This window comes from Motacilla alba, chromosome 3 (genome assembly GCF_015832195.1).
Source record: "Motacilla alba alba isolate MOTALB_02 chromosome 3, Motacilla_alba_V1.0_pri, whole genome shotgun sequence".
NCBI classification, from domain to species: domain Eukaryota; kingdom Metazoa; phylum Chordata; class Aves; order Passeriformes; family Motacillidae; genus Motacilla; species Motacilla alba.
Window position 1 is genome coordinate 78,489,705 of NC_052018.1, and position 12,569 is coordinate 78,502,273.

Consider the following 12,569-nt stretch of genomic DNA (forward strand, 5'->3'; position numbering starts at 1 on the left):
AGTGACCGTGGGCGGCCGGTGCGGGCCGGCGGCTGCGGCGGAGCGGGGGCAGGGTCCGCGCTTCCCCTCGGCGCTGGCGGCGTGCGGGGGTCGCTGTGCGCTTGTGCGTGGGGGTGAGCGCTGGGAAAGCAGCGGGCATCGTTCGCTCGGCATCGGCTCCTCAGCGTCGTTGCCTGAGCATCCGTCCCTGACGGCCCGCGCTGCGCCGCTGCGGTACCTCCTGAGGGGATTTCGGAGCCGGGCGTGATACCCTGAGAGCTGCTACAGCTTCCTAAAGTAGCCGATACAGGTAGGGGGACCCAGGAACGAAAACCTTTAGACCAGATGGAGTCCTTCAGCAGTGTGTGGCTTCGCCTAAAGTTGCCTGTTTCTCGGCTTTCTCACTTCACTGAAGTGCACGCGTGGTGAAGATACAAGTAGTTGATTTAGGCGTAGAAAGACAGCTGGGGAAGAGAAAGGAATTTCAGTACCTCTGAACGTTTTCGAATCTCTGTAATGCTCCAGCATAGTTCACTGGCTGCTGGTTGACTTTGATCGGCTTTGGCTCTGCATCTCGTGGGAGATCACAGTGTATTTATTTCTTGTAACATTCGCAGCAAGATCCTTGCCAGGATCGGTGGAACCCGGTAGGCTTCTCACTGCTTTTCAGAGCAAACCTTTGGCCAGCGTCAGTGAGCTTTGGATTGTCTACGTACATAGCTCCGTGTTAGACTGACTCTTCAGTTAGCTGAATATTTGTGGAATTGTTCTTGTGTGTGATGCCTTGTGCTTCACCAGCACAGCTGAGTGTATGTGCACGTTGTGTTGCTTAGAGCCTGTGTTTCCTACATTTTAGATGAAGCGGTGTGAGAGTGTGGGGAAGGTGCATAAGGTGTCCATGGCTCTTATGGCCAAGGGCAAATGAAACCTTTTATGTGGGAAGGAAAAGGAATAATGAGCTGTGCTGTCCAACAGTGCTTATGGTACTTAATTGCTGTGTGGGTGTGACAAGCAGTGCGGATCTCTGGGATGATGTCCAAAGAATCGCGGTGCCATCATTCATTGTGTCTCTGCTCTCTTGTAAAGGTGTTTTCAGGTGATGCGTCTGAGTTACTGACAGGCAATGCCTTCTCAGTTCTTTATAAATGTAAAGAGAAAAACAAAGAAACCCAACAGAAAATGTCTTTGGAGAAGTTAGGGAGGGCCATGTGTGCTTCTTTCTATATGTGGCTCTTCCACCTTTGCTGGAACTGTATGCAGTGAAAAATACGCAAAGTGCTGAAGTGTAGGGAACAACCTTAACATTAAAGTCATTGTGATGCTTTTATTTCATCAGGACCAAATCATTAAGGGGGATTTAGAACTATAATACAGCATTAACATGTCACATTACTAATTTCTCAGTTGGGGATTATTTAAAAAAATCTATTTAAGCCACTTCATTTGACTTTAAGAATTTGTTGAGTTTGATCATGAATGAGGAAGCAGCTGAGAACTCTTGAGAGCAAAAGTAGAGCAGTACAGCTGTCAAAAGATGATGCCTGTTGAAAGCTGATGTCTTACATAATACTCTGTAGTTATGTTGCTTTCTTTTTTTTTTGCCTGGGATCCTAGTTTCAGCGTCTCTGTTCAGGCTTTGGGGTTGGGTTGCTTTTTTGTTTCTTGGGTTTCTTTTAGCTGAAGGTTATTGATTTAATGTTGTGATTTTGGGTAAATTTTGTGGTTTTTTTTCCTTCTGTCAGCTCTGTGTTAAAGAGCTACACTTTTCTTCAGGTGGTTTACTAAGATGAAGTTGGCAGAGTGTTTGCTTTCGGTGTGCTTTTAGTAGTGCTTTGATGCCAGCCCCCATTGACTGAGCAGGATCACCAGTGTTCCATCTGCAGGATTTTGCCAGGGGAGACCTGCAGTAGTTTGGCTGCTGCTTGTGTTCTGGGCTGTCACCCCTAAGGCTTGCTGGATTTCAGGGAGCTTGCTTGTCTAGCACTTAAAGCAAGACTAGTGGGATCAGGGAAATCTTAGGTCAAGCGATGCCAAATCCTGTCTCTGTTCCTGCTTCTCCCAAACTTGCATTGGCTGGAAATTCCTGCTTGTGCTAGGCTCATCTTCTCAGCTTGGCTGTTGAAGGGTGTTGAGGAGGGGGCCAGGTTCATGCCCAAACTTTGGAAGTGTGCTCAAGGGTCTTGACTTGGAATAATCTTTTTTCTCTTCCATGCAAGTAGAGTCAGTGAGATGATTCCTTTACCCTTCTTTAAGCAAGGTCTTTGGTATATTTTTCTTGGCTGAGAGTTGGTGCCCTGAAATTGCCTGTAGGTGCTCTTTTCACCGTTAACAGCTCAGTTCCCTGAAATCCGAATGAATGGACTCAGTTTGTAAATGCGTGAGTAGCTTTTATGTGGGGCTATTTAGCTAAGTCTAAGCAAGCTGAATATTTTCATTTGATTTTCAAAGCTTTCTACTGATGTAGTGTACTTTATACTAATATTTACGTTTTTATTTTAGAGTTTCGACACAAAATTGCAATAAAATTGGAATTCAACCCATTATGGAGCTGGCTCATAGTTTGTTACTGAATGAGGAAGCATTAGCTCAAATCACAGAAGCAAAGAGGCCAGTTTTTATCTTTGAATGGTTGAGATTTTTGGATAAAGTGCTGGTAGCTGCTAACAAGGTAATTTAATGTTTTTTTCCCCTTCTTTCTAATTAAACTTCTTTTAAAAAAGCATTAGTATTAATTTCATGCCAGAGAAAGTTGACAAGTAATGGCCAGATGGTACCTGTATGGTTTCAGAGTCAGCCTGAAGAGTCTCTGCTTATTTGTAGATTTTAAATGTTTAATTGTAGGCAGTCAGTAGGCAGCTGATGAGTATTTTTAAAAAGTAAAAATTAAATAGGACAGCAGCTAATTCTGAGCATTTAGCATCTCTCTCTGCTGTTGTTGAATGTATCTCATGTCTCTCTGAGACAAGCAGTTTGCTGAGTTACATACAACTGGGAGGGATTATAAAGTTTACTTCCATTTCTTGTAGATTTTTCTGGGTGTTAGAAGCAACACTGTGGATTAAACTACTTTTCGTATTTATTTTTGATCTGTTAACAGACAGATGTCAAGGAAAAACAGAAGAAACTTGTAGAACAGCTAACAGGACTCATCAGCAGTTCCCCTGGGCCACCCACACGGAAGCTGCTTGCGAAAAATCTGGCTGCTCTCTACAGCATTGGAGACACATTTACTGTTTTTCAGACGCTTGACAAGTGTAACGACATCATCAAGAGCAAAGATGATACTGCAGCCTACCTGCCCACCAAACTGTATGTTTTGGGGAAAGGGGAATGATTTTTAAGCCAAGTGGTCCTGGATATTGCAGAAGACTCTGCCTGTATATGTTCATGCTATGTTTATTTATATTTTATGTGGTTGTTTGGAGTTACATATGCTCGATATAGATAGCAGAGAAAGGCACTGGATTGAGGTTGTGGAGGGCAGGACTCAAAGGTGGCACATTCCTGTCTTTGTGAAAGTGAAATGGTTTTCTCTAGGCAAGGTACTGTGTTATGACTCTTCACCTGCTTGTGGCATGGAGAGGATAACTGTTAATGAAGGCATTCCACCAGTGGAATTGCTGCTGATGGTGCTCAGGTATCCCATTAAAGGTGGAACCTGCAGATTGTCAAACCAGAGTGTTATCTGGGCCTAGACAATTGCAACCAAATATTCAAGTTTTTTTCCCCATCAAATCTTGCCTTTTCTATTCCCCTACCCGCTAAGCTGCACGGGTTCTCAGGCAGATTCTCTCTACATGTGGATGTGCGTGTGCATGGATTTGTGATCCAGTTTGTCTTTAGTCATAGGAGCAGTGCCATTGGTTGGAATTTGGTTGATGCCACAAAAAACTTCCACTGAAACCTTTTTTGGTACTTTCCCTTGTAATGCTTCATGTGTTCATGATGTCTCCTGAACCCAAATTTGGTCTTGCCTTCAGACATTATGGCAACAATAGGATTTGACAATAAAATATGAAATAGTCACTGTTTGGGCAGATACTGTCCTCTTATTTCTAGCTGTTGCAGCTGTGTGAGGAACTTGTGTAAGTGGGAAGTGTTTTCTACTATAATATGCTCTGAAATTTATGCCACCAAGTCATAGTCCAGAAGGTTTTTCAATGGACATGTGCCCATTAAAGAGGAGGCTGTAATGACTTAGTGATGTAACTTTGCTAAAATACTATTTAGCAAGCAATTGCAGATTTAAAAAATAGCCTCATGCCTTTGTAATGAAAAAGTGCATGTGTTCAGGAGCTGCTTCTGTGACTGTCCTGGAACAGTTTGTGTATATAACTGCAGAGTGGTGATAACTAAATATTCCTAATCTCAAATGCCAGAGCAAGAAAAAAATGTGAATAATTGGATCCAGAGATTTTAAAGTGCCTGTAAATTTTCCTGTGTTATGCAATAATTTTTGCCTTTTAAGTTCTTAGTCTTTAAAAAAACCCATATTTCAGTATCTACAAAAATGTGTCAGGTTATATTACAGGCTAGAGGCTTTCTTGCTTGGAAAAGAGACAGTTTATTGAAACACAAAACCCTAATCTTGCTGAGATTTCAGCCTATCTTGTTTTCTCCAGAATTTTTCACACTGTGTGTAGATCCTATAGTAATACCCTTTCAAATACATTTCTATTCTTAAAAGCTGCTTACTTTTCTGTTGCTTTTTTTTGATAAACAAAAAATTATTTAGATGGACTGTGATAAACAGCCAGTATACGTCCTGGATAGCAAATAGATTTTTATTCATCAATGCTGATTAGAACATACATTTCTGTTTAACTATTTGTTTTCATTTGGATGATACATTAATATGTGTACTCTTTTTCTCTGTTTTCTCACAGGGCTGCTGTGGCATGTGTTGGAGCATTTTATGAAAAAATGGGGAGAATGCTAGGTAGTTCGTTTCCAGAAACTGTGAATAATCTGTTAAAGTCTCTGAAAAGTGCAGAGGTAAGTTTCAGTTTGTTTATGTTGCCTTAATTCCGTTTTAAACTGAAACCTGCTTCCTCGAGCATTGTTTGCCAGATTGTCAAGATTGTTTTTCTTCTGCACTGAAGGATGCAAATCACTTACCTAGCTAATTTCAAGTCTACTGCAGAGAGTTTAGACTTTATCATATGAATGTTGTGATAGTTCTTCATAGTGCTGTCAGTAATTAAAATTCAGAAATGACTGTATCTGTCATTTCTAACTCCTGTGTTAGGATTTTTGCCAATGTACTCTGAATAAACATTTAGTTGTTAAAAATTAATAATGAACACTTGAATTTTGTGGGGAAGTTGTTACTCTGCATGTGAGCAGAATACATTGTGCTCTGAAAAGAGAGAATGTGTGATATTATTGAGAGAATGTATCCTGGGCTGTCAGTGGGTCTAATTTTATGCAAATAGCTCTGTTGGGACAAGTTGGAATACTGACTGTGTGAGTCTTGTGGTGGCAGCTGTTTTCTTCAGCTGTGTTGTTGTACCTGTGTGATCTTTTATTTATTTATTTATATATTTTATTTATTTATGTGTGTGTGTGTGTGTGTGCTCTCAGATTGTAAGTACCTGCCTGTGTGCAGGTATAGCACGAAGCTGCTAACTTACTTGGGCTTCCCATTCTCTCTTATCAGCTGCTGTTTCTTTTTTCCCCCAAGTCTGCAGTTGATAAATAGTGGGGCAGTGCAGAAGCATTTTACCTAGAGCCAGTTTCTTGGGTTGCCTGGGCTCACTTTATGTCACAACTGAGGGACTTTAGGTAAAGCTGTGTGTGGTGTTTACTTCTATTTAAAATCAGCTACTTATCAGTTATATATGCCTTCATTTTCAATGTTTGCAAAAACATTCCTGCATAGAAGCAGGAAAATGTGTAAGTATACACCTGGTTCTTAATGTAACTGCTGTGTCCACATTTTTGCACCAATGTTTTTGTGTGTGTGCAGTCTCAGGGCCGCAGTGAAATCCTGATGAGTTTGCAGAAAGTCCTCAATGGACTGGGAGGAGCAGCAGCTTCTTGTCACCGTGATATTTATAAGAATGCCCGGTCTCTGCTGACGGACAGATCGATGGCTGTGCGCTGTGCCGTGGCTAAGGTCGGTGCCTTCTCACCAGCCACATTATTTCTTGTGCTGTGACTAGGGAGTACCTGCAGTTGAACTGGGACCTGTTGTTCAGGAAGGGAAGTTTGATAATTAGTTGGACAAGATAAGTCCTTACTAGTTTGCACTGCAAGCTCAGACATTTGACTAATTTCAGGTACTGTAGTACTGTATTCCCCACTTGATAAAAAAGAGATAGAATATGTTATCTGTGAGAGAGGTTTTCGGTAACATGGTTCTTGTGTAGAGGTTTCTTTTAATTTTTTAATTTATGTATTAGCTTCTTCCATGACACTTCTGATTGTTTACTCAGCTAAGATAATTAGCATGTCGGAGAGTCTGTGTAAATTAATTCTTGAAATTTTCATATTAAAATATTTTCTGAATAAACCTGACGATTGCAGCCTGATACGTAGATAAAATGTAAGAATGGTCTCCTGGTGCTTAGCAAGTCTATTTTTCCTACAGTGTCTGCTGGAATTACAGAATGAAGCAGTGTTTATGTGGACAGCTGAACTAGAGAACGTTGCAACTCTGTGCTTTAAAGCTCTGGAAAACTCCAACTATGGTGTGCGAGTTGCAGTGTCAAAGCTTTTGGGGACAGTCATGGCTACAGCACTGATACCAAAACAAGCAACAGGTACGAGCCCTTCTGGATTCCATGTCTACATGGGCAGACTTAGTTGCACCTTCAGTACCATGTTACGTGACAATGCTGCACGACACATTGTTGTTCCATTAGATGGAAGCTTGTAGATGATTGTTTGTTTTTACAAGCAATAAGCTAAAAAGAGTGCAGAATCTCTGTTGTAGTCATACAAAGAAAAGACAGAGCAAACTATCAAAAACCGCTTGGGAGAAGTGGCTTATTTTTTAAGTATGCAAGTAAATTGTTACCTGAAATATTGGGTAGATTTGTTTTTGCTAGACAATTTTGAATTAATAAGTCTGGTTTCAAGATCATTGCTTGTGTTGGTTGGAGCTTTGGGAACAAATTATTACTTTTCTTTTTAAAAAGTGATGCGGCAAAATGTGAAGAGAGCCACACTTGAGGAGGTCTTGGAGCTCATGGCCACAGGATTTCTGCGAGGGGGATCTGGATTCCTGAAGAGTGGTGGAGAGATGTTAAAAGTAGGAGGATCTGTCAATAGGGAAGTGCGAGTTGGTGTTACCCAGGTTTGTAATTTTTTAATGAAGTAAAATTTATACATAATTCTTTTTAGTAGGAAAAATGCATGTTTCTGTTCTCTATTTCTGTATAAGTCAATTTACAGGTCTAATTTGACTTTTCTGTTTTGTGAGATGTACATGAGGTATCATTACTCTACTTTCTTCTATTATTGAAATGCAGTAACAATGGATTAAAATATGAGCTAAGGAAAACTTACTTGATCAGTGTATATTAGGTGAGATTACCTTGAAAAAATATTTGAAAACTTAGTATGTTAAAGACCTTAATTCCTTTTTAAAATTTAGTTTCTTTTTAGAGAGGATGCTCTGTTACCCTTTCATGGCTCCCTTCTCAGCTGCAGCTCAGACTAGTTAAACTACATTTCTTCTTTCCATATATCTCTCATAAGTAGATGAAATGTGATGAATGTAGAAACTCCACTTGTCTGAGAGAGAAAGGTGGTGGCAGCATCTCTTCAAATTCAGGCATTCTCATGCTGACGTGTATTTCAGTGCGCTGCAGAACCTTCCCAGAATCCAGATTCTTTCATCATAGGTTATTTTGTGGAACCCTTTATTTTGTCTTAACCCTTTTCAGGGGAACTTGGTGAATAGTCCAGGTTTTCATTGTGATCTGGAACATGTTGATGTTGCTTTTATTTATATGATGTTCTTAACTTTTTTAGAAAGAGGCACATTTAAAGCAATGGACTGGGTTTTTTTGCTGTCGTCCAGAGTGTATTTTATGCATGACAATACAGGGGCTACTCTTGGTACTGAGGAAAGTTGAGTTTCAGCAGCAAGATGTGATTACTGAATTGGTTTGTGCTGAGTAACCTCATTAGGTTAGAGTTGCTTATTGCTAACTGGTGTTACTGCTATTGTGCATTATGCTCGAGCCTGGCTGTAGTTTCGCACAGTCTTTTGTTTCTGTTTTAATCGGGTTGCTGTGTGACGTCTGGATCTGCAGGCCTACGTTGTCTTCGTTACGACACTGGGAGGGCAGTGGCTGGAGCGCAACTTTGCCACCTTTCTGTCCCATGTGCTTGATCTGGTCTCCCATCCTCGGGCCACTCAGACCCACGTGGAGGCTGTTTACTCTCGAAGATGTGTGTCCTTTATCCTGAGAGCAACTGTGGGCAGCTTGCTAGGGGAGAAAGCACAGATTGCAGCTGCCAAAGAAATATGTCAAGCCATTGGTAAACAAATGAAGGCAGTGGGTGAGAACCATTTTTCTTCATTCAAGACCACTTGAAAGTTACTGTTGTTGTACTGAGGCAGCCATTTTTTAGCTTTCTTCTACTGTGAGGAGTAATTTTGTTCTTATGGGAAATGATGGTTCATCTGCTTTCTGTTTCAAATGTTCAAAGGTTGAGTTCTGCTTCAAAAGTGATTGTATGACACTGGCTTGTTATCTCAGATAGCAAATGCATTGTCAAAAGCCTAGAATGGAAGTGGAGAAGAAAACAACTATGCATTTGCCATCTATCTATTGGGATAGGTTGTGTTGAAAGTCATGCAGAGTTCTTTGCTAACAGTGTTAAAAATCCTGTAGCTCAAGATCTTGTAGATCCTTGTGTCTCCCCTGCTAATATCCATACTAATATTCAATTGGATTTTGTGATAAAAATGATGTACTCTGAAGAATATGACCCCTTTGCAAAATATGGAATTACTAAGAGGGCTAACAAAACTCTCTTGGCATCTGTTTCTTGTGAAAGGAAGTAGCTCAAGCTGGAGATTTGAAAGAGTAAATTGGAAATACTCATTGTTTTATCTACCAAACATACCTTTCTTTTCTGCTGCCATCTAATTGGAGTTTAAAGTAATGCATAACATACGGAAATGAATTTGATTTAGAAACTTTTGCAGGTTCTTGTAACAATTTTTTGATGGGGTGGGCATGGAACTTTAAAAGATTTTTCATTACTTTAAGTACTACTTCCAGGAAAACAAGTCTATTGAAAATGCAGTTTCTGAGAGGAAACAACAGAAAATAGTTGCAGAAAATACTCCTCCTGCCACTTTTGTCAAAGTTGCAGGAAATTCAGTTGTGTATTTGGATAGTTTGAAGAACTTCCATATTTTTTAGGATTTCTCATAAATGTGATGAAAAATGGGGAGGGTTTTTACTTGGTAATAATTGCTTCCTTTCATATACAGCAGATCATTCTCTAAATTTCTTCTGTAGTAGACACACAAACATTAAGCTGGTATTGAAGTCCCTTTTTGAAGAGATAGTTGCTGCTTCTGGGATATTTTGTGGGAGAAATATTATGGGATTAAGGAACTCAATTGGATAACCCTGAGATGACTAGAAATTGTGATTAATTATTTATTAAAGATCTCCTTTTTAGTTTCACTGAACATACATGCATGCAAATTTGTATGCAGAACCTAGATATGTCAAGATTGTATATTTTGTTACTGTATAGATGCACACATACAAACAGTTGCACTGTTTGTCCTACCTCTTAGTGCTTTGCTATCCATAATAACTGCTGGTCATCTGTTTTTTATGGTCTTTGGACAACTGTGTTTGGCTGATAGCTATAAAATTCTTTCCCTGCTGAATATGTTGGTTTTGTTAGTTTTCACTATGACCAGACTTGTGGTGGTGTTTTAATGTAGGATTGATGTCAAAATGAAACTGTCACTTTCTGTCCTGTGAATGCTCAGGTGAGATTCTAATCGTAGTTAAGCAAGACACACTTGTTTTCTTTTCTGCAGAAGCAGTAGTGAATGATGCTAACAGTGAAAATAAATCAGGAGCTGCTGATGTAGCTGCAAGCCAGCATGTAATGGTGTGTGCCCTCCAGGAACTGGGTAGTCTGGTTCAGAGTCTGAATGCCACCGCATCTCCTCTTATTCAAGAGCCCTCTATTGGTATGCAAATAAATGGAAATAGATTAAGTGAGGCATTTGAAAAATGAATGTGAAATATCATTAAATCTAGTTAAATAATAAATTAATACGAAAGTAATAAATCTGTGAAATTGGAACTTCCTGTGGTATTCCAGATAACTACATTTGCCCACCTCATTGTTTGTAGCACCCTAACTTTAGTTCAAGTTTGACCAAGTATTAAACAGCTGTTTGGATAGGAGTCTTTCTGAAGCTCTTTCTAAGGGTGAGTGAAGTGGTAATTTTTGGTATTGGTTTGTTTACAATAATGGTTTTATAGGAAGTTGTTTTGCTATGTAAGGTCTGAAATATTTGCTCCTGGAAAACATTGCCTTTACCAAATTTCTGGGGAGAGGCAAAAGTATTTTGTTGAGATGAAGCTGTTGGTAGAGGCCCTGTTAAAAGAAGTAGTTCTTTGGCTGCAGTTGACTAGGGTTGGTGTAGGATTTTCTTCTTGTTTGTTTCAGTATCTGAATCCACATTTATTCTGTAGTGTTACAGCTTTAAGTTTTTTGAGTTTGTGGAGGCCTATGTTTTTTCCACTGGAAGTATGAGCTTCTTTAGACATTTCATCATATAGATTGTTGTCGTGTTGCATATGACATTCTTCCCATACTGATTTTATGCCAGCTTTGGAGTAGGGAAGACTGCTCATATTTATTCCTTCTGGCAACTGTGTCCCGTAAGAACCGAGGGGACCGTATTTCAGTATTTTTTCTTTTAGCTGCAGTGAACTCAGCAGGTCGAAGCTGTTCACTAGCTCCACAGAAAACAAGCAGCAGCAGGGGGTTTGAAGATTTGGACTAAAGGAAGTGTTTGTGTGGAGACAAATTGAACTGAAGGGCACAGTTAGAAAGTGGGATTAGGTAGGCACAGAAGTTTGGAGAGTGAAGAAGGATGTAAACTTGCTGCGGGGTGGACAGCACCATGTCAGAAGCAGAGTACAGGAGTCAGTGACATATGCAGCATGTGCTTGGCTACAATGTGAAGCAAACCCAAAGATCAGTGTTCTTGTTGCTCTCTTATTGGCAATCTGTAAAATATTATGGGAATTGTCTCATCTGATGGCTATCTCTTATATAGCACTGCTGCCTCTTTTCAGTGTTTAAGTAGAAGGAGTCAGTGCTGTGGCTCTGACGGCTCCACCTTTGCTGACAAAACCTGATGGGGAGCAGCATAATGCTAGTAACAAGTACCATCTTTCCTGAAAAGGCAAAGTCAGCAAATTCAAGTACTTTAATTCTGACTTTCTTAACTTTCACATTGGCTGTCTAGTATTGATTCAGTTTACTTGTCTATGTATATTAAAAAGGATATGTATATTAAAAAGTGCATCATAAGTTAAAGACTGTAACTTCTCATTTCTGTAGGTCTGTTGGAGACAGTAACTTCAGTTCTTCTTCATCCCAGCATGGCTGCTCGACTGGCTGCTGCCTGGTGCTTGCGGTGTGTAGCTGTAGCATTGCCCTTTCAGTTGACTCCGTTTTTAGACAGATGTGCAGAAAGACTCAACAATCTGAAGACCTCCCCTGAAGCTGTTAGTGGCTACAGTTTTGCAATGGCTGCTTTGTTAGGTGGTGTGCATCAGTGTCCTCTAGGCATTCCTCATGCCAAAGGAAAGGTGAGATAGTGAGTGTTTCATCTGTGAGTGTACTAAAAGATATCTTTTTATCTACAAGTAATAGCTTTGCAAAATGGGTGGCATGCTAAGGAGTTAAAGCATTATTGAAACTGAGCTTGTGCCTTGTGTGAGAGTAGTGGCCAGAGCACATGGTTTTAGAATCTCATTTGCAATATTTAACAGCTCTTTTCCTCTCTTTCAAATTTGATGAAGAGAAATTGAAATATTAAAAAATTGCTGAAATAATTGCTGAAGAGAATATTACTGGCTGTGTTATCATATGAAAACCACTAATCATCAGCATGAAGTGTAATCTGCATTCATTCTTTATGGAGGGTCAATTCAAATGATTTGAGAACATCTTAGACTGTAAGAGTGAACAAGTAGAAGTAGCTTGCAGTGCCTTCATTTATGTTTCTGAAACCCCCTGTGTTGTGCTGCTCGTGCAGATGGTGGTCAGTATTGCTGAGGATCTGTTACGAACTGCTGCACAGAACAGCAGGCTCTCCTTGCAGCGGACTCAAGCTGGATGGCTTTTACTTGGAGCACTTATGACTTTAGGTTTGTAAAATTGGTTTGATTTTTCTTTTTATTTTAAAGCTTGTCCGACATTCTGATTATCCACTCCAGCAAATGGTCTTTACACATAATGGGCTCATTATCCAGCACAAGAGTATTTATATAGGGGAAGCAGAGTGTAAGTGCACTTGCTTCAGCAGTGTTGGGCTTGGGGAGAAGTGAAATATTAGTGTTTATCTAAGCTGATGTATG

General features: G+C 40.1%; 1 protein-coding gene across 2 annotated transcripts in view; it reads left to right on the plus strand.

Annotated features, from left to right (window-relative positions):
• HEATR5B (HEAT repeat containing 5B) overlaps positions 1 to 12,569 on the plus strand; it is a 57,226-nt gene that overhangs the window by 136 nt on the left and 44,521 nt on the right. Inside the window, exons 1-11 of one of the 2 annotated variants that reach the window (XM_038130547.1) lie at positions 26 to 289; positions 2,479 to 2,647; positions 3,077 to 3,288; positions 4,866 to 4,974; positions 5,948 to 6,097; positions 6,572 to 6,743; positions 7,122 to 7,279; positions 8,244 to 8,493; positions 10,004 to 10,159; positions 11,548 to 11,798; positions 12,248 to 12,359. In XM_038130547.1, the coding sequence (XP_037986475.1) occupies positions 2,522 to 2,647; positions 3,077 to 3,288; positions 4,866 to 4,974; positions 5,948 to 6,097; positions 6,572 to 6,743; positions 7,122 to 7,279; positions 8,244 to 8,493; positions 10,004 to 10,159; positions 11,548 to 11,798; positions 12,248 to 12,359 (1,696 nt within the window). In that variant the 5' untranslated portion in view covers positions 26 to 289; positions 2,479 to 2,521. Of the gene's footprint in view, positions 1 to 25; positions 290 to 2,478; positions 2,648 to 3,076; positions 3,289 to 4,865; positions 4,975 to 5,947; positions 6,098 to 6,571; positions 6,744 to 7,121; positions 7,280 to 8,243; positions 8,494 to 10,003; positions 10,160 to 11,547; positions 11,799 to 12,247; positions 12,360 to 12,569 lie in introns of those variants that run through there. The other variant, XM_038130545.1, reaches the window with a different exon arrangement.